Source organism: Diaphorina citri, unplaced genomic scaffold, assembly GCF_000475195.1.
Source record: "Diaphorina citri unplaced genomic scaffold, Diaci psyllid genome assembly version 1.1 scaffold409, whole genome shotgun sequence".
Lineage (NCBI taxonomy): Eukaryota > Metazoa > Arthropoda > Insecta > Hemiptera > Psyllidae > Diaphorina > Diaphorina citri.
The window spans coordinates 26,248-48,084 of record NW_007377844.1 but is presented as its reverse complement, the minus strand read 5'-3'; the positions used below and the strand labels follow the sequence as shown (position 1 = coordinate 48,084).

Sequence of the window (21,837 nt, the reverse complement as noted above, 5' to 3'; positions counted from 1 at the left end):
AAGAACCTCTGGGTGCTTTTGTTTAAGGTGATTCTTTAGATTTGTGGTATTTCCACTAATTTTCAGGATTTTTCCACACTTCTTACATTTGACGATATTTCTATTGTTATTAACCAAATTGAAAAATTACCAGAGTGGGCTCTTTCTAGCAGCACTACTCATCTCACATCTGTCAATTTAGTTCAGGAAAGAGTAAAAATAGGTACCTTAAATAGGAACGGAAAGAGTAGCAAGAACTGATTTTACTGCACAAGCAAATCCTACTATAAATGTCTTTCTTCCGGAGGTGAACAAAAGCTGATTGTTTACAGTTTTCAAGGTAAACAAGTATTCCAATATCTTATTCACTTCCCTCTCCAAGAAAGAAAGGTCTGTAGCATTGATTGGTCTTTTAAATCCTCTTTCTAGAGGGTTGCGGCTGTTTAGAAAATCAAAAAGTCTATCCATAGACCTCATAAAAATTATAGTTTATGGACCACGTTATAAAATGAACAGTTCCTGGTTCATCCACCCACTGGGTGTGGCAAGACCCAAGGTCCCTGGAAATCCTTCACTCAACATGTATCCCTTGAAGTGCGTTCTCGGGAAGACCATCACAGGTGGTAAAAAGTTACCAATGACACAACAAGTTGTTACAAGGGTTCCTCTCTCACCACTGGTCATGCTATTGACTTTTTTACTTCCCTTGGCAGCAACAACAACTTTGGAGCAATCTGGCACTGTGGTCGTACCAGTCTCATCAAGGTTGAAATTTCTGGACCCATCTTTAAAAGCTGGGTACCTCTGACCTCTCCAATATCTTTTTGAGATCGTCATAGAAGAGCTCTACATTATTAAAGTTGAAAGATGTTGGCTTACCTTATTTGGTTGCTCTAGAGAGGCTACACCCTTCAGGGGTTCTTAAAGACAGGTCTTCCTTATGTCTTTTCATGAAGTCCAGTAGCCTGTAGCCAGAATTTCCCAGCTTTTTTATCAACATGCCATTGGGCTGGAATTTCGAGATCATTGGCAATAGCCAATTTGTACGCTCTCACTTTGATATGTTCATAGGTGAGACCATAGAACATTTTTGCACATTTGATGATGTACTCAACCATGCATTTTTCCAGCTCATCATGGAAAATCTGACACGTTTTATAATTTGGTGTATAGCTTACCAGACCTTCACTGTTTGACTTGGTCTTCTTGACATATCGGCCCAAAGTTGCAAAACTTAACCCTCTGGCCTTGGCAACAGGCTTCTGAAGACAGCAACATCTAGGGGTTGTGTAAGGTTAGTTGAATTTGGTGGCAACAAAACAAATCTCATCTTCTTTTCATTACACCATCTTATTATATCATTTGAAATATGACTTGATAAGTTGTCACTCAAAGGATTTGTTCACATTCTCAACCCCAACCTCAGTTTCTCTTCCGGTACCTTTCATTTGCTTCAGTACCTGTTCTGCATCCAATGGGACAATGCCTGTAGCTTTGAAACCAGCAATGAATTTGCTTCAGTACCTGTTCTGCATCCAATGGGACAATGCCTGTAGCTTTGAAACCAGCAATGAGATTCTGTTCAATGTTAGTCATCATCAAAGGATTTGTTCACATTCTCAACCCCAACCTCAGTTTCTCTTCCGGTACCTTTCATTTGCTTCAGTACCTGTTCTGCATCCAATGAGACAATGCCAGTAGCTTTGAAACCAGCAATGTGATTCTGTTCAATGTTAGTCATCATTTGGTCCAAACATTGTCTCAGGAGTCTTGGGAATTGTTCTTTAGGGATTGTGCCTCTGTTTTTCATTTTCCACTCGGTCAGAGTTGATCTCCATCCAGTCTTGAGGCTTCTGAAGACAGCAACATCTAGGGGTTGTGTAAGGTTAGTTGAATTTAGTGGCAACAAAACAAATCTCATCTTCTTCTCATTACACATTCTTATTACATCATTTGAAATATGGCTTGATAAGTTGTCAGTTAGGGATTGTGCCTCTGTTTTTCATTTTCCACTCGGTCAGAGTTGATCTCCATCCAGTTTTGAGGCTTTTGAAGACAGCAACATCTAGGGGTTGTGTAAGGTTAGTTGAATTTGGTGGCAACAAAACAAATCTCATCTTCTTTTCATTACACATTCTTATTACATCATTTGAAATATGGCTTGATAAGTTGTCACCAATGAGTACTTTTGGCTCATCTGCATCTAGTTTGTCAAAATATGGCAAAGCAATGGTGTTCTCGTGAGTAATCAAGTTCTTCACTTCTTTTTTCTCTTGAGAACTTGTCCCCTTTTAAATCTTTGCTCATTTTCCTTGGAGAAATTCCAAGGCGTATCAGGTTATTTACATATCAAAGCAATGGTGTTCTCGTGAGTAATCAAGTTCTTCACTTCTTTTTTCTCTTGAGAACTTGTCCCCTTTTAAATCTTTGCTCATTTTTCTTGGAGAAATTCCAAGGCGCATCAGGTTATTTACATAGCCATTGCATTCAGTTGACAGAGGTTGGTGTTTCAAGTCACTTTAGTCCAATGGGTGACTGTGGGAAGACAAATACCATACACTGATACCTCTTGTTTCAAGTCACTTTTGTCCAATGGGTGACTGTGGGAAGACAAATACCATACACTGATACCTCCATTTTCTTTTTTAACTTTGATCACGGATGGACATTTTTTGACTTGATTCTACAATACAAAACAAAAACAAAAAAAAAAGTCCTTGTCTCATCTCATCAGGTGACTATACCATCACAGTCTGCTTTCTTGTATTTTTTTCACAATTTCTGAAACTCTTGTCTTTTTTCTAATCATCTCATTTCTAATTTCAAAAAAACTAAGATATGGAAATAACCTCCTCTAACTGCCAATGACAGTTATCTGTCATAGGATCCCCTGGGGCGGATTAGAGGCACGATTGGGAGTCTTAAAATGCTTCTGGGATAAACTCTGAGATCTGGAGGCAAACTCCGTCTTAGAAGCAACAGACTGGAACGGGCGGGAACGCGTAGTTCCTCCCCTGAGGATACATTTGCTAATTGGGTGATTGATTTGACGTCATTTGATTCCACTTTGATGGGAGGTGGTTTCTTCGGCTCCCTGTTTTTCTGCTTGGGGCCACGTTGTCCAGGTTGTGGCGCAGTGTTTTCCTTCTTGTTCTTCTTCCTTGATTCCTGGGTGGTCCAGGTTTCCTGTTCCAAGATCTCCTCAGGTCATAGGATCCCCTGGGGCGGATTAGAGGCACGATTGGGAGTCTTAAAATGCTTCTGGGATAAACTCTGAGATCTGGAGGCAAACTCTGTCTTAGAAGCAACAGACTGGAACGGGCGGGAACGCGTAGTGGGAAGAGAGTTTTCCACGGGTCTAGGATTAGAGAGGCGAATGCGTTTCATTGGAGAGCCCTTGACAAAATCGCCCTCGGAGAAACGCTTCTTGCCTCGAAAGTTAAACGAACGGTGAAGTTTGATATGCGGATCAGCAGACAACTTGGCGAACTTCTCTTCATCAAATACATGACGGAGGGATATTGTGAAGTGCTCGCTTGCCTCCTTCACAGCTGTGGACGGATCTAGAAATGAATCCAGTGTGGGGTCCGAAGGGGCCGAGTTCCAGAGCTGACGCCCAATCACAGCTTCCTCCAAAGGCTGTTCCTGAGCAGAAAATTCCGAGTAGTCACTCTCCTCTTCTCTCGCGTCTTCCCCCGAGCTGCAAAATAAGAAGGCATATGTCTAGCTCCTCTTGTACGCTCTGCTAGGGCAGGGATATTATTTCTCCTTCCATTAGCATCATGATTTGGAATTTCATCTTCATCACTGCTTTCAGTGCTCTCACTGTTTGAATCAGAAGAATTAGTTGAACCTGACAGTATAAGTGACTCTGCAATATTTATCTTGAAGTCGAGTAAGGACACACGGGCCTCCCAGCTCATATGACGGGGAAAACGGCGAGACGTTGATCTTCTGTCCAGTGAATTTGAAATTTTTGCCAGTCTCCTGCAGTGTGGGGTCCGAAGGGGCCGAGTTCCAGAGCTGACGCCCAATCACAGCTTCCTCCAAAGGCTGTTCCTGAGCAGAAAATTCCGAGCAGTCACTCTCCTCTCCTCTCGCGTCTTCTCCCGAGGCCTCCCAGCTATCATATGACGGGGAACGGCGAGACGTTGATATTCTGTCCAGTGATTTTGAAATTTTTGCCAGAGTCTCCTCAATGGAGGCTAATCTTCCTTCCTGAGCCCCCACTCTCTGAGGAAGATCCCGAGATCTGTGGTGATGAGCCTGAGATAGTCTAGGTGAAGGATGAGGGGAAAACAGAGGTGATTCCGGTTCAGGTGAACATTCCGTCCTTATTAGGCTCCTTAGAGAGTTGTTCAACTCTGATCTAGACAGCAACAGATCCTTTATGGGCTCCACCTTGTTCAGGAATCCCTCCACGTCTTCTTGGATAGCGTTCACGACTTCACTTGGCGAGCAGATCAACGCCCTACCAAGAGGGCACTCCAGTAAGGCCGCATAAACCTTCCTGTAGGATTTCTCTGAGATCTGATCCTCCTTTGGTAAAACGGCTTTGAAGAGCTCGAGAGAAGGAATGGCAAAACGTATCTTGTTCCGCAGTGCTTCCCTGATGGGGAGATTCAGTCCTTCCACCTTTATTTTCCAGGTCCGCCAGTCCTTAGGGAGGTGACGAGCAATAACTCCCTTGCAATTTTTCAAGATAGGCCCATCCTCTGTTTCATCGGATAGCGTTCACGACTTCACTTGGCGAGCAGATCAACGCCCTACCAAGAGGGCACTCCAGTAAGGCCGCATAAACCTTCCTGTAGGAAGTGATCGGAAGAAGGGTTCCGAGGCAGGGCAGAGTTTTATCATTTCTCTCCTGGCTGCCTGAAATTCCTCTCTCTGAGCGAGCAGGCCGTATTGAAAATTGCAGGCCATGCGTTCTATTTTTCTAGTGAAGAAATCAGCATCCTTATTGGAGCATTGTAACGCAAGGTTTCCTGAGAGGGATTGGAAGGAAGCGGCGTGTTTGAGCTCAGCCTCGGCTTCTGCGTAGCGAATTCTGTTCCAGTTGGTAGTGTTCAAGGCCTGGCATTTGAGTAGTTGTTTCCGAAGGAGTTCGGATGGTTCAGGGATATCGGGTTCCTGTTCGATGGTTACTGGGTCGAAGTCAGAGGTATCAATGTTCAGCTGAGTTTGCTCAGGGACGGGGGGGGTTCCAGGGGTCGCCTGTTTCACCTTCTGAGAGGGCAACTTCTTTGTCAGATGAGGTTATCGAATCGACGTCCAGATCGTGGTATTCGCCAGCAGCGGGGATGTCCGGAAGTGAGCTAAGATGAAAGGGATCGGTATTCACGCAGTGTGGGGGTGAGGGGCTCAAAGGGTGGGGAGCTGATGTCGGTCTCAGGACTTAACGATTTGCGTCCATGATCTTGGGAATTTTCCAGCGCGGCATTGATTTCCTTCCTTGATAGGATCAAGGACTTTAGGCCAGATGTGTCCGCCAGAAACTGTTCGTATGACTCCTTTGACGGACGGTAGGCGGATGATAGGTTTGAAGGAGCGAGGATGGGAGCTTGGCCCACAGGCCAGTCCAAAAGTGATGATAGCATTTTCTTATAAGAGCGTTCAGAAATGTGATCCTCTTTGGTGAACGCTCTCACTACCTCCAATGAAGGGAGGGCGAATCGCAGCTTATTTCTGTGCGCTTGTGAGAAGGGGGGGGGCGCACTCGTTCAGGGCCCAGTTTCTCCAGCCATCTGGAAGCGTGTTCTTGATGATATTCTTGACTTTATTTAAGAATGGGTCCTTTGTGGGTTGGTCGAACAGTGCCCCAAGGGTAGTCATCTGTGAACAGGCAGAACGGTATATAACCATTGGACATACTGTTTTACCATCAGCAGAAAAATTAGCCATAACTGTAATTGCCTCTTTTTCATTGCCAGACTTGATCTCATAAAAGTTGTCGAACGATATGAGACCAAGAACTTTCCCAGTTTTTGGACATGTTTGGAAAGAACTCTCATCTGCATTAAAAATGCGAGAGGGATCTTTTAATATGTCTGCACAATTGGTCTCAGTCAAAAAACCCTCCAATTCCTCAAACCAATTTCTGATATTGGCTTCAATAACAGTAGCTCTTGCATTGTTAATTCCTTGCATATCTATGAGATATATCAGGATGTCTTTTCAAAAAACCTTCAACCAAGCTCTACCTGGCATATCATTTGTGAAAGCATTTTCTCTTTTATCTTGCTTCACGATGTCCTTCACTGTTTCCAGCAATGTTCTTTTGATGATCGGAATACCTTTCTTTGCACTTGCTTTCCTCCAAGCACCATCCTCAGTGTCACTGAGGATGGTGCTTGGACCCATCCTCCTCTGATTAGGAACAAGTCCTCTGACTTTATTGAACAATGTGCCAAGAGGGATTTGAAACTTTTTTGCAGCCATTCTCATTGAAACTCCTTTTTTCATACTCAGCTATTGCTTTCTGGAGATCCTCCTGACTGTATTTGAAAAACAATCGCTTTCTTGTATCTCTGTTGGATGCCATTTTCTGAAACAATAATGGGATTTTTTGTTGCATGAATAGTTGAACACGCTAGAGGGGCGTTCAATTATTGGATACTGATGAAGAATCAATTTCATATATGAACCCAAAGTTCCAATGAATATAATCAACAATTCTGCATTAAGAAATGATAAAACAACACTTTATTCATACATCAATAAAATAATAATTAAACAAAACATAGGGGGTACAAACATAAGGGGTTAAAATATAATACTTAGAAACATTAAATAATTCAATTAAAGAGAAACTCTAGCTATGTGGGTAATGTGGTTAAGTACCACACTACCACACAGGAGAAACTCTAGCAGAAGCTAAGAGGAGCTATGTGACCTCATATCTGTGAGGGTGTAGTCACTGTAGAAAAAAAAAAAACTTCTAAACATGTTTATTTGATCTACACTCACCTAGGATTATCCCATTTGGAAAAGGTCACCAACCTTCTTCCATATCCCCCCACAGGGAGCTATTTCTCAATACCCTTGCATCATGAAGACTCCCTGGCCATCTAGCAGAAACATAAAAAAAACTCCCTCTGGGGTCCGCAGACCACCATGCAATTTAGAGAATGTTTTCCATGCCGGTCAACAAATTGTCCTTCATTCTCTGTGGGGGCATCAATGTTAATTAGGGTGCCATCAATGGCCCCAATCACACATTACATCCCAGCTATTTCACTGAACTTTTCAACAATTGCTGCCATGTTCTCGGGAGGACCTGTGCCCATCAGGGTAGGCTCTACACCAGCAGAACTCATAGCTACTATTCTAGCAAGAGGTTGAATGTTCCGTGCCTGGGCTGTTTTATAACTCATCAACAGCACATCCTTTGCTTTTGTTAAGTCTCTTGAGAGCATAAAGCAGTGTAACCAGGACACGAGTGCCTGATGCTCCTATAGGGTGACCTAATGCTATGGCACCACCAGACACATTCACTTTGGCTTCATCCAGACCTAGCTCTCTCAAACAAGCAATAGACTGAGCTGCAAATGCTTCATTCAGTTCAAACAGATCTACTTCCTCTTTACTCCAACCTGCCTTAGCCAGAACAGCATTGACAGCAGGGATAGGACCTGTGCCCATCAGGGTAGGCTAAATTGGTACAAAACCCACCCCCCAACAACCCGAAAAAAAAAAAAAAAAAAAAAAAAAGTGGCACACAATAAAATGTTAGAAAAGATGATAAAATTGTTTGGAATACACACCCGGCTCCCATTGTCTAGTGTTCACTACATCCTATATATGTAGTATGTACATAACTCAATTTGACCAAAAATGTAACATACCTAGATCATTTTACTTCTGAGCCCCTTAATTAACATGTATCTATCTTATCTCAGTAAGTACTTACTTTATGCACAGTACGTTGTACTGTTGACTTTGAAACCCCATGAGCATCAGCGGTTATGTGGTACTGAGCACCATTGCCCAGCCAATGTAATGTCAAGAGGACTTGTTGCCTTGATGTTAGGGCATGCCTTCTGTTGGTTGGGTGTTCAAGGAAGGGTGAAACTGTAGTTAAAATTTGTTCCACCACATCCCTTGAAACCCTGAACCTCTCAACAAAAATGAAATCATTTGCTGTATTGAAATTTACTCTGGCCCGAAAAACTTGATGTCTTATTCCCTCTTCTTGGGGTCCATCCTCCTCACTATCACTCCATAGAGGATTTAGTAAGTTGTTCATTGTTAAAAATAAGTTCAATAAAAAATAAAATTAAGTTCAATTAAGTAACTTAAATTATAAACAACACTATCATGTATTATAACTAAAAGTAATGAAATCTAATCTTAAAATAAAAAATAAAATCCAATATTAAAATTAAAAAAAAAAGAAAGAAAATACTTCCATAGTATGGTTTACCAAAGTAGATTCATTGGTAGAAAAAATCTTACAATTTACAAATCTAGTAAAAATATTTTATTATATATTGGGACAGAAACACCTCCACAGAATATTCACGGATTCTACCTTGGTAAATTACTACTGTAGTTTTACAAGTGTTTATGTGGGGTTTTATAGACTAAAAAGAAAGAAAGAAAGCTAAGAAAGTGGACTGTATTAATTGGAAAAGTAGCAAGGGCTAAAGTTTTTATTCACAAAGTTTTCAATTTTTCAACAACAACAAAAAAAAATTACAAAAGGTGAAGTTAGCTACAATACGGGTAAAAAATGATGATGTGAAGATAGCAAGAAAATGATCAGATAAGGGGTCAAAATCAAGCAGGATGCCTATACGCAGAAAAGTTACTAGGCGTAATAAGAGAATACTTAACATTTATTATATATTGGGACAGAAACACCTCCACAGAATATTCACGGATTCTACCTTGGTAAATTACTACTGTAGTTTTACAAGTGTTTATGTGGGGTTTTATAGACTAAAAAGAAAGAAAGAAAGCTAAGAAAGTGGACTGTATTAATTGGAAAAGTAGCAAGGGCTAAAGTTTTTATTCACAAAGTTTTCAAATTTTTCAACAACAACAAAAAAAATTATACAATATTGGAACAGGGCACTGGCCTCAGGTGAGGCCTCTGCCCGAGAAGAGGTTAAACGCAATAAATGAAAATGAATGAACGCGTAGTGGCCAGAGCTGGCACTAAATGTCAAATTTCATTCTAAAGAACTTGATCCGCAGTACAGATGTGAATAGAAAACAAAACTTCAAACTTGAGGTTTGCAGTGTGCTACAAGTTGCAGTCTAGATGTGAAAGGAGCCTTACTGGGGGTTGATCGCAGTCTCAACCTGTGTGACAGCGGTGCCTCTGGTTGAAAATTGGGATAGATACCAACCTCAGTGGTCCAGTTGTTAACGTGTTGCACTTATCTGGAGGTTCGTGGTTCGAGTCTCAGTCACGTCATAAAATTTATCTAGGTGTAATAATCGGGGAACGATATTTGTGACAAGCATTTAAATATGCTTAACACAATTGAAAATTCCTCCTAATTGGGATAGATGCGGCGGCCCCCTCCCACTCCCGGAGAGGCGGTCACTGATCTGCAGTGCCCTCCCCCCCCTCCCATCCTCACTCCAGATCAAGTGCAGTACCTATCTGTTCTTATCATAAATAACCTGCAGTAAAGATGCGAGGCCCCGTGTATCGTTGGAGAGAGAAGGAGAGGGAGAGAGAGAAGGAGAGAGAGAGAGAGAGAGAGAGAAGGAGAGGGAGAGAGAGAGATAGATGAGAGGGAAAGAAAAATTTGAAATAAAATCAAAACACTTCTAGAAAATGAGGAAAATCGGAAAACCCCTCTGAAGTCTGACTTTGATCTGATAACAGTGCACTTCAGCACTTCTTCAAATTTAAATTTTCGTGCCAACTTTTTTTATCAACGTGTAAAAGGTTGATGGGTATACCATTTGTTAACAATTTATTTTGATGAGAGAGTTGTTCTGAAAAACCAATAAATGGAAACTTATAAAATAAAATAAAATAAAATAAATTACGTGAGAGAGGAAGATTCTAGAGTTGAAGAGAGGGAGTGAGTGAGTGTATCTATTTGTTTGGTTGTCAGATTAGTAGCTACTAGATATGATTCGGTGTGATTTCGTCAAGGATAATAGGAGGGAGATATAGGGGCGAAAGCCGACAGGTGCCCCCCTTTCAAACACCCACCAGGGGTGGATAAAGGGACTACTTTGAAAGAAAAAAAGAGAGAGAAAGAAAATTATATAGGGTGTAGTAAATGGAAGTATACGCAACATCACTTGTAATTGCAATAAGATCTTGCAAAATACAGTGATGGGACTAATAAGACCCAGGGGGTCCCATATTTTAGCCAAATTAGACAGTACATTACGTTTGGTGCATGTGCTTTCTTCAATATTAACATCAAAGGCTAATTCATCGTTAACACTGCTCCAGCACATACCTAGAATCCGTGTGCTCGGATGGGTATACCATTTATAAAAAAAATGTATGTTCTGAGTTTTTTATCGATCAAAAATAAATGGAAACTTGTTAAAAAAAAAAAAAAAATCTAGTTTAAAAACTTAAATTAATTTACCTTTTAGATAAATACAAAATGAATATGTTATAAAGAGAATGAACATGTTAAATAAAGCGCCTTATCGAGGGGAAAATGAAAATGGAGGAGTGATTTTGGTTTTCTTGTTGTTTTGTAATTATTGACTATTATTAGCTTTAAGTAATGTCTTTTTATTGAACATAAAATGTGACTATTTCTGGTGTAGCTAACTTCTGGGACTATAACCTCATGTTGACAGGGATGTTAGTCTCCGCACGCGTGCCCGACGGTATCCAAGTATGCTCAGATGTCAACATTCATTTTAACATGGACATGTATGTAGTCCTGAGCCTAATGTTTATCTTCTTATTAAACAAAAACATTCATGTTAACATGGCCATGTAGTCCTGTGCCTAATGTATATCTTTTTATTGAACATTAATTGTGACGGTATCCGAGCATACTCAGATGTCAACATTCATGTTAACATGGCCATGTAGTCCTGGGCCTAATGTATATCTTTTTATTGAACATAAATTGTGATTAAACTAATAACTTATAATGGACTGTTATATTTTGTAAATAAAAATGAAAATATTACTGAAAGTGACGCAGCTTTATTTTTATTTTATTTATCATTTCTTTAGGTACCTACACCTATAGGTTTTTTTTTTTTTTCAAGAGGTTTGATGGAGGGAAGTCTAACTACTGAGGTCTTATCGCCCTGAAATCGAAGAGAGAAGCAAGGCAGGATAGGAGAAAGCCAGCCGTTCCGAGAAAGAACCTTATCTGTTTAGGATAAAATACGCCCCAGACGGGAATCGAACCCGCGACGTAGCGCTAGCAACGCAGACGCGCTATCTCCAAGCTAACTAGGCTGGCGGTTTGTTGAATGGTGCACCAGTTGTCAATAGATGACTGAAGTTGAGCGCCAGCCTAGTTAGCTTAGTTGGTAGTGCGTCTGCCTTAGAGAAAAGCTCAAATACATTTTTCGCATGCTATTTCAAATTTTTGAACAAAAACGGAAAATGAAAATGGCCAAAAGTGGAATAAAAAATTAAAATTTAAATTAAAATAATAAAGTTAATGAATCTGAATTCTGAAAGGAACAAATCAAACTTGGACGTATGTAAGTAGAAAACCAGTTTATTCACACACGAAGAATTAATTAAGCTTGAACTTGATCAAATCCAAGAAGGAGAACTGGAGAAGGAAACTCTAGTCTGTTATGTTGTTCTTCAAGATCATAGTAAGTAAATGAAGTAAATCAATTTCAGGGAAGCCATAATTCAAAATTTTATTTAGGACTTTTAGAGCAACAAACTTTGGTGTAGCTCTAAAAAAAACCTAAAGCTTCTTTGTTGCGTGAATTGAACACCTCAATTAGAATGCCCCTTTCACATAAATTGGATTAAATATTCTGTGATTATCAGACAACAAAGGGATGAACAACAAACTAGTCAAGGCAAAATGATGGGACCTATGTTAACAAAACCTGGATGTTCATATTTATTTGATTAATAAATTGATTCCAAGCTTTTTTTTCTGGGCATAGACTATTCTTACTTTAAAAAAAAGAGGAAAATCGGAAAACCCCTCTGAAGTCTGACTTTGATCTGATAACAGTGCACTTCTTCAAATTTAAATTTTCGTGCCAACTTTTTTATCAACGTGTAAAAGGTCAGTGCACACGATGCTCTTTCCTTATCCCAATTTTTGACGCACTCTAGCGGATGTTGAGAAAAGCTCAAATACATTTTTCGCAATATTTCGCATGCTATTTCAAATTTTTGAACAAAAACGGAAAATGAAAATGGCCAAAAGTGGAATAAAAAAGTAAAATTTAAATTAATAATAATAAAGTTAATGAATCTGAATTCTGAAAGGAACAAAACAAACTTGGACGTATGTAAGTAGAAAACCAGTTTATTCACACACGAAGAATTAATTAAGCTTGAACTTGATCAAATGCAAGAAGGAGAAGGAAACTCTAGTCTGTTACGTTGTTCTTCAAGATCAAGAACAACTAAGTAAATCAATTTCAGGGAAGCCATCATTCAAAATTTTATTTAGGACTTTTAGGTGTAGCTCTAAAAAAAAACCTAAACCTTCATGGTTGCGTGAATTGAACACCTCAATTAGAATGCCCCTTTCACATAAATTGGATGAAATATTCTGCAATCATCAGACAACAAAGGGATGAACAACAAACTAGTCAAGGCAAAATGATGGGACCTATGTTAACAAAACCTGGATGTTCATATTCATTTGATTAATAAATTGATTCCAAGCTTTTTTTTTCTGGGCATAGGCTATTCTTACTATAAAAAAACCCTCATTTTGTTAGTCTTTTCAGATGATATAACAAGAATCAGCACAAGAAAAGCAGCATCATGGAAAGTGATTTGATTTTGATTGCTCGTGCAATCGACGAGAAAATCAAATACATAGAATCAAAGTTGGAAAAGCCATATCTCATAGGATTTAACCATAACAATGAACCAGCTCAGGAGGCAGAGAAAATTGTGAACAATCTAATGAAAGAAATGGATGAGATGGTGGTAAGTTTGAGTGTTGTTTTGATGTGAAATAGGGATGGGTAAATATTCTCTGAGTCTGAACCAGCTCAGGAGGCAGAGAAAATTGTGAACAATCTAATGAAAGAAATGGATGAGATGGTGGTAAGTTTGAGTGTTGTTTTGATGAGAAAAGGTTTAATAAATTTTCAAAATTTCCTTCTTTTTTCAACCACTTTAAACAGGGAGGATAGCAGCCTGAAATTCCCCTTTCTAAAGAAATAGCAAAGGTTAAGTGCAAAGGGCATCCACTGATAATATTTTTCTAGCCAAAACCAAATATCAGCCCAAAGCAAACACCCTAGCTAGTGCTGATTGAGAGGCTGACAAAAAATGGTGACTTTGTCTGAACGTGGGAAAAGACAAGGAAGAAGAAGATGATGATGATGATGATGATGAGATTCACAAGACATAGGTATATCTAGCTCTACCTATGATGGGTAGACAATGCCAATGCTATTCTTCACCACTAAATTTATTGGAAGAAAGCAAGTTAGCAAGGCTAACTAATATAAAACTTATTCCCTTTCTTTCTCTAGGAAGAACAAGAAGAGATCTCAAAGTTCTAACAATGAACCAGCTCAGGAGGCAGAGAAAATTGTGAACAATCTAATGAAAGAAATGGATGAGATGGTGGTAAGTTTGAGTGTTGTTCTGATGAGAAAAGGTTTAATAAATTTTCAAAATTTCCTTCTTTTTTCAACCACTTTAAACAGGGAAGATAGCAGCCTGAAATTCCTCTTTCTAAAGAAATAGCAAAGGTTGAGTGCATGGGCCATCCACTCATAATATTTTTCTAGCCAAAACCTAATATCGGCCCAAAGCAAACACCCTAGCTAGTGCTGATTGTGAGGCTGACAAAAAATGCTGACTTTGTCTGAACGTGGGAAAAGACAAGGAAGAAGAAGATGATGGTGATGATGAGATTCATAAGACATAGGTACCTATATGTACCTCTACCTATGATAGGTAGACAATGCCAATGATATTCTTCACCACTAAATTTATTGGAAGAAAGCAAGTTAGCAAGGCTAACCAATATTAAACTTATTCCCTTTCTTTCTCTAGGAAGAACAACAAGAGATCTCAAAGTTGCTGGAAGATGAAATCAAAGAACTTGAGGCGAGTAATCAGGATTACAAAAAGTTTCTGACAGATGGTCAATCACAGTTGGATGAATGTGAAACCTATGCTTGCAACAATCTTCCCGGATATAAGAAGTATGTGCCACCAAGTCCCCCTAGGGATGTTCCGACAGATCCGAGTGAACTTCCGGACATATTTACATCACCAGCACCTCCTAATGACCAAGGTGAGTTCTTGTACATTTTTTCATACTTTAATGAATGTGAAACCTATGCTTGCAACAATCTTCCCGGATATAAGAAGTATGTGCCACCAAGTCCCCCTAGGGATGTTCCAACAGATCCGAGTGAACTTCCGGACATATTTACATCACCAGCACCTCCTAATGACCAGGGTGAGTTCTTGTACAATTTTTCATACTCTTATGAATGTGAAACCTATGCTTGCAACAATCTTCCCGGATATAAGAAGTATGTGCCACCAAGTCCCCCTAGGGATGTTCCAACAGATCCAAGTGAACTTCCGGACATATTTACATCACCAGCACCTCCTAATGACCAGGGTGAGTTCTTGTACAATTTTTCATACTCTATCAACTATTTTGCTTTCCACTCAATGTCGTGGTAATGTTTCAGCTTGTTGACATCTTTTAGTTTGGAAAAATCACCCCTAATGTGTCATCCTTTTCCAGTCATTCGTATTTTGTAATTTTTTTCTCCTCTGTTAATCCTTTCTCCAGATTTTTTACACAATTTTCCCCAGTATTGTCCTGGGTCTATCTCTCTCACACCATGCTCTTCTATTCTGTTAACTTTATTTTCCAAAGTGTTCTCATCTCTTCTCTTTACATATCCTCTTCTTCTTCTTCTTCTTCTTCTTCTTCTTCTTCTTCTTCTTCTTCGTCTTCTTCTTCTTCTTCGTCTTCTTCTTCTTCGCCTTTTCCTGTGTACAGATGGGGTCGGTGTTTTTTGTCAGCCCTCAATCAGCCCTAAGGTGATCACTTTTGGGCTGACATTTGGTTTTGGCTACAGAATTTTACGAGTGGGATGCCCTTTGCACTCAACCTTTGCTATTTCTTTAGCAAAGGAAATTCCGGCTGGTATACTCACCATTTATAGTCTCCCAGCCAGACTAAGCTGGTCTACCCCCTGTTTAACGTCCCCCAGCCAGACGGCTGGGGGACATTCACATATCCCACCTCTTCACATATCCTATCCCATTAAAATAGAACATAATTGTGAAAAATCATACTTTATCAACTATTTTGCTTTCCACTCAATGTCGTGGTAATGGTTCAGCTTGTTGACATCTTTTAGTTTGGAAAAATCACCCCTAATGTGTCAGCCTTTATTCTCCTCTGTTAATCCTTTCTCCAGATTTTTTACACAATTTTCCCCAGTATTGTACTGGGTCTACCTCTATCACACCATGCTCTTCTACTCTGTCAACTTTATTTTCCAAAGTGTTCTCATCTCTTCTCTTTACATATACTCTTCTTCTTTTTCTTTGCCTTTTCCCGTGTATAGATGGGGTCTGTGTTTTTTGTCAGCCCTCAATCAGCCCTAAGGTGATCACTTTTGGGCTGACATTTGGTTTTGGCTACAGAATTTTATGATTGGGATGCCCTTTGCTATTTCTTTAGCAAAGGAAATTCTGGCTGGTATACTCACTGTTTATAGTCCCCCAGCCAGACCGCTGGGGCACATTCACATATCCCACCTCTAAATAATTACGTCAATAAAATAGTAAATAAATCTAAAAGTACTCTGTCATAAATACTGTTGGAAAAACTGGAGTTTGGAGTTGTTTGATTTTCAAGACCGAGTCCCTCTTTCATAAGACCTGTGAAATTTTACCCTGATATAGTCTCAAAAATGGCAGCCCTATTTTGACTCGTACTAAAGTCTCTCAATGGCTATAGCAATACCCATGCCCCCTCCTACACACAGGGAGGCTACTCCTTTGCTCTCAAACCACCAACCTCCAGATCCAGAGAAACTATTGGTGAAACCGACCATAGGTGCTTTAGTAGTCGTCAAGGATATCAGCGTCCTCAGCTAAGCATTGACCATAACATGAAGAAATTGAGCCTAGAATTTTTTTCTGCAATGGGCGATGGTTTTATATACATTTTTGATGACATACTAAAAACTACACCAGTGAGGTGGGTAATACTTACGAAATATTCAATATAGTTGTACTGGCGTTCCTGCGAGCTGTTCATATCCAAACAGATAACGAAATGGAAGCACAGGAGTCCCTCACTCGTACCGCGTAGGTTTGCTTTGATAGCAACCTGTAGGAACTTAATGATAGGTTTGAACTGAGCGTACGTGTAGCGAAAACTGAGGTTCTCGTCGCATCTGAATATGTCCACGAACTCGCTCGAACTAGATATGCAAACCTGAGGATATGAGAGACTCTTGGAGGGTTTCAGCAGTCATTATATATAAGTTCTGTGGGTCAACTGATTTCTTCAATCTCGTCGACCAGACTATCGAACTCTTCATCGTATTCGTCTTCCATCGAATTCACCAACGATTGCAACCGTTGAGCTTCCGTTTCCAACGTGCCTTGGAGAGTTTCCAACACACTCGGCTCAACGTATGAAGCGGTGTCGAGGTGCTTCTCAAACGTTATGATTTCTTCAATCTCGTCGACCAGACTATCGAACTCTTCATCGTATTCGTCTTCCATCGAATTCACCAACGATTGCAACCGTTGAGCGTCCGTTTCCAGCGTGCCTTGGAGAGTTTCCAACACACTCGGCTCAACGTATGAAGCGGTGTCGTGGTGCTTCTCAAACGTTGAGTTGTTTGATGCTTGAGAACCATTATCCTTTTCACACTCGACGGCTGGGTTTGTCTCCCTGTGGGACGCATTTCTTTCATATTTGACAGTTTTTGCTGCCAGCTCTCTGTCTGGGGTCTTCAAAGTACTATCCCTACCTAGCTCTCTGTCTGGGGTCTCCACATTACGACTCCTTCTGAATTCCCTGACAGCTGAAACTGCCACATCCTCTAAAGCCACCTGACAATTCAAGGGGGTCGAGTTTGCCGCAGGTCCGGATGGATTGCCGGGTGGACCGCTGCGGCTTATCACCTGAAAGAAAAGATAACATTAAATAGGTAGGTAGTTTCAAAAGGTATAAAGGAGAATTGGAGGGAAAAGAGTAAAACTGATAAGCAACCTCCGTGGTTTTTCGGCTCTGTGCTTGGAGTTCGGGGTGCACTCAGCCTCGTGAGGACAATTAAGTAGCTACTTTACCTGTGTAAATTGATGATACGAGTAGATGAAAATTAACAGTAAAGGAGGCACTTAGTAATGCTGTGATACCCACAAAAGTTGTGAAAAAGCTCTGCTTTACCAAAGATTCAGGATTTGATTTGATCTTTAGAACAAACATAAGATAAAGGAATGGATAAAATTAATAGTGTAAATGTAAATAAAAAAAGTCATATATCTAAATTACCTGTAGCTTCATTTGCTTCCGAAGAAGATTCCTCTACTTGTGTTTGCACTTTGCTTGCTTTCAGAATGGATTTCCTAGTAGGTCTCTCCTTCTTCTCCGTTTGTTCATTAGTTTGAGAAGCCTCATCTTCTTTAACATTCTCATCAGAAGATCTTGTCTTGTCAGATTCATCAGGATAAGTCTCAGTTGGTGCAGATTTTCTTCTAGCGTCTCCTTTAGTTTTTGTAGCATTAACTTCATCATTTTTCACATTCTCATCAGATCTTGTCTGTTTATCATCAGATTGGCCGCTCAACCCGCTAAAAAACCTCCCCGCTCTTCTTTCTTGGTCCCGGAACTTTTCTGTTATGACTTCGGGAAAACTTTTCTGTTATGACTTCTGTTGTTAGGAGGGGGGTCGAGGTTCATTTTTCTCCTATCGTTTTGCAATATTTCAAGGCACATTCTTAATTTTATCATCAGATTCATTCGGAAGTGCCTCAGCTGGTGCCGACTTTCTCCTAGCATATCCTTTACCCTTTGCCACATTAACTTCTTCCACTTCTTCTTCGACATTTGTCTGTTTGTCAGATTCATTTAGAAGTGTCTCAGTTGGTGCAGACTTTCTTCTAGCATCTCCTTTACCCTTTGCCACATTAACATCCTCCACTTCTTCTTCGGCCTTTGGAGCGTCCATTTCAGCATCTTCTGCAGCTGTATTTACCGCTTTCGAAGGCATAGCCAGGGCGGGCGCAGATTTTCGCCGCGTTGGCAAATCCACAATGAAATCCTTTGTGTTAAACGGGCTGGAGCATTTTCGTTCGCTTTGACGACGGGTGGGTGTTTTCAGCTCTTCTTTCCGGTCGGCAGTTTCGTTGCTGGCTTTCGAAATTTTGCCGTTTTTGTCTGCTTCTTTGCCGGTTTTATCAGCTTCTTTTTCCTTGCCATTTTTATCGGGCATTTTCGTTCGCTTTGACGACGGGTGGGTGTTTTCAGCTCTTCTTTCCGGTCGGCAGTTTCGTTGCTGGCTTTCGAAATTTTGCCGCTTTTGTCTGCTTCTTTGCCGGTTTTATCAGCTTCTTTTTCCTTGCCATTTTTATCGACGTCCTTTTCTTTTTCACTTTTATCTTCCTTTTCCTTGCCGTTTCTATCGCCCTTCGCCGTTTCTTCCACCCTCTTCCGTTTGCTATCTTCTTCCGGCCGTTCTTCCTGAGCGTTTCGCTTCAGCAATTTCTTTCTCCTACTAGGGCTCTCGCTACCGCCGATCAATTGCCTTCTTGGCGATTGGTCTCTCTCGCGCTCTTCGCTATCATTTCTTCGCTTCCCAACTTCGCTTCGCAGTTCTTCGCTTCGTAGCTGCTTTCGGCCTCTCTCGATTCCCTCGCTATCATTTCGCTTGTCGCTAAAAGACTGTTTTCGCCGGTTCGGACTCTCGCTTTTCGCTTCGTTTTCCTTTAGCTTTCCGAGGGATTTACGTGTCCGAGGAACCTCTCGCTCATCGATGGGGATTAGCTTCGTGGATTTTCGGCTCTCGTCGGAATGGTCTCGATCCGATCTCTCGCTATCGCTGTCCCGACGACGAGATTTTCGAGGGACCTGGAAAGAAAAGAAAGCTGTGTTAAATATACTTAAGTGATTAGACTTATTTTATCATGGACAAGATAGGCGCACTTTGTTTATCATAATTCCAATAGCAAAACTTCAAACCTAAAAAAAAACATTAAGTTTTTACCTCATCAGTCCGCGCACTTTCGGCGTTTTTCTTGGCGCTCACTTTCATCATTTGGTTTTCATCATTCAGCGTCACGAGCTCCTCATTTCCGCCTTCCTTCAAGTCCGCACCAGCCTTGATTTTCCTCGGCGGGACAGGCTCTTTTCCCGCCTCTTTCAAGTCCCCACCAGCCTTGATTTTCCTCAACGGCACGAGGTCTTCTCGCAGGCGATTAATTTGATTCTCGATGTTGATTTCGTTCAGGGTTTCCTCGACAGGGGGTGCGTCTAGAGAGAACACATCGCTGGCATTTTCGTCCATGTCTAATGCAGCAGGCACGGTGCGAGCGGCGGACTCCTTTTTGTTGGCTTTACCAGTTGTGTTGTCTGTAAAATACACAAAATTATCTGTAAATAGATAATGAAGGAGCTTGTTATTCAAAAATAAAGAAATTAAAAAAAGAGGTTCTGCTAAGGTCTTTTCACCCCGAAATTTAAGAGATAAGAAGACAGGATAAAATCCGCCCCGGGGCCTGGGCGGGAATCGAACCCGCGGCCTGGCTGGCTAATAATAAAATGATTAACGCCAGCCTAGTTAGCTTGGAGAGTAGAGCGTCTGCCTTGTAAGCGTTAGGTCGCGGGTTCGATTCCCGTTCGGGACGGATTTTTTCGCTATCAAATAAATTTCTTTCTCGGAAAGATTGGCTTTCTACTATCTTGTCTTCCTTTGCTTTTCGCTTTCGGGACTATAAGACCTTGGCAGTTACTGTTCCTTCTAATATTTCAATGGGTTACTTTCTGATGTTCTTGTGTTAACCCAGCAACTAAATAGGAAATATTACACGAGACACAATACGACACACACAATTCTAATGTAGCAGTTGTTTCATTGCTACGAAATAAAAACGGCGGTGAAACACTCATCTTTAAATAATAAAAAAAAACTCTGGAAAAAAAGTTTGATTAGGTAAATTGTTTAAAAATAATCTTACCAATGTCCATTATATTCAGTCCCACATTCCCTTTCTTAGTCCCGACCATGTCAATGTCCAGTCCCTCACAATCCATTGGATGTCCCGCAGTAAGGACTATACAGTCCTGACTGTTCTGTGAGTTCATCGAGCTCTGGGACAGGTCCTGGTACAGGGCCGGGATGTTCTCGGGACGGGATCGGAGCTTCTCCTTCTGGTGTTGAGTGAGCGGAATGACCATGGACTCGGCGGAGGGCGCTATGAACACGTAGTCCTGCGTGTCGCCTTCCTCCTGGGAATATTAGAATTAGGGGATTACAATTGGAAATCGGAGTCAGCTCCCATGGCATAGTGGTTACTGCACTCGCGTTGCACGCGGGAGACCCGGGTTCGATTCCCGGCGGGGTCAAGAAATTTGTATCATGCAAATGATTGGTTCCGTGACTGGCTGTTGCGGGGCCCACTCAGCCTCGTGAGGAAAATGAGTAGCTATGACATGTAAATGCGCATAGCGACCGGTGCCAGCATGGTAGGTAAACATTGAATTTTAAGTCAGCTCCCATGGTGTAGTGGTCACTGCGCTCGCCTTGCACTCGGGAGACCCGGATTCGATTCCCGGCGGGGTCAAGAAATTTTGTATCATGCAAATGATTGGTTCCGTGACTGGCTGTTGCGGGGCCCACTCAGCCTCGTGAGGAAAATGAGTAGCTATGACATGTAAATGCGCATAGCGACCGGTGCCAGCATGGTAGGTAAACATTGAATTTTAGGATTATTGAGATATGTATTGGGAAAATCCTACAATGCTGCAGTGAGCACCAAAGATGTGATATAATAACACAAAGAAACTGCATTTACATTTTTTTTTTATAAGAATAAAAATACAGGATTAGGATTAGAAAATGTGGGATTAGAATACACACAAGATCGGGGGAATAGAACATCCAGTCCATGGCTACCCAAATATTTCATCGGGGGAATAGAACACCGGAAATAGAAACAAAGCAAAAATTCGGGGGAATCGACAAACGCCCCTTAAATCTATGCCTATCCAAGAACGGAAGATTCGCAGGTTCGTATAAACTTAACCCATCCTTTGGGGCTGTTGCCCTTCACCTAAGCCTCGGAGTGGGCTTTTTGTGTATGGAGTTAAGCTATCCAAGAACGGAAAAGTTTGGTTAAAAAAAAATTCCGCCCTGGCTAGGATTCGAACGGGTTAAGAGTCTACCACAGAGGTGGGATTGTGACTCACCTTGGTAGTAAGTGCAAGATCCAGCAGGGTAGAATCCGAGGTGATTCTCGCACTCAGTTCATTCACAATGGGTGAAATGAGAACACCACGAGTAGCATTGGAGTTGCACAGGTTCACTATTAGGTCCAGTATAGCGCGGGAGTGGGTGCACCCTACTAGCGAGATGAGGAACTCTTGACATTGTTTGAATACTGAAATTAATTATAAATAAATGATTTTTTGCTTGCATACCTATTATAGATGTTTTTACTTGTATTCCAGTTACCCATTTATATGAGTAAAC

The 21,837-nt window shown here is 41.0% G+C and overlaps 3 protein-coding genes across 3 annotated transcripts; 1 reads left to right on the top strand and 2 right to left on the bottom strand.

The window, feature by feature from the left end:
- Positions 1 to 7,341: 7,341 nt before the first annotated feature.
- Positions 7,342 to 7,625, bottom strand: LOC108252315 (acetyl-CoA acetyltransferase, cytosolic-like). The gene has a single exon (XM_017443811.1). It carries the CDS (start codon positions 7,618 to 7,620, stop codon positions 7,342 to 7,344), a length of 279 nt encoding a protein of 92 aa, XP_017299300.1. The 5' UTR covers positions 7,621 to 7,625.
- Positions 7,626 to 11,622: 3,997 nt separating this feature from the next.
- LOC103508556 lies at positions 11,623 to 14,878 on the top strand. The gene is made up of 4 exons (XM_017443810.2): positions 11,623 to 11,757; positions 12,856 to 13,069; positions 14,153 to 14,732; positions 14,862 to 14,878. Exons 2-4 carry the CDS (start codon positions 12,902 to 12,904, stop codon positions 14,876 to 14,878), a joined length of 765 nt encoding a protein of 254 aa, XP_017299299.1. The 5' UTR covers positions 11,623 to 11,757; positions 12,856 to 12,901.
- A 1,190-nt stretch (positions 14,879 to 16,068) lies between these two features.
- LOC113467128 (TRAF3-interacting protein 1-like) lies at positions 16,069 to 21,823 on the bottom strand. The gene is made up of 11 exons (XM_026823127.1): positions 21,805 to 21,823; positions 21,555 to 21,745; positions 20,324 to 20,594; positions 19,354 to 19,718; positions 18,716 to 19,217; positions 18,094 to 18,569; positions 17,643 to 17,913; positions 17,149 to 17,272; positions 16,661 to 17,039; positions 16,350 to 16,574; positions 16,069 to 16,137 (listed from the first exon to the last, which is right to left on the bottom strand). Exons 1-11 carry the CDS (start codon positions 21,821 to 21,823, stop codon positions 16,069 to 16,071), a joined length of 2,892 nt encoding a protein of 963 aa, XP_026678928.1.
- Positions 21,824 to 21,837: the final 14 nt, after the last annotated feature.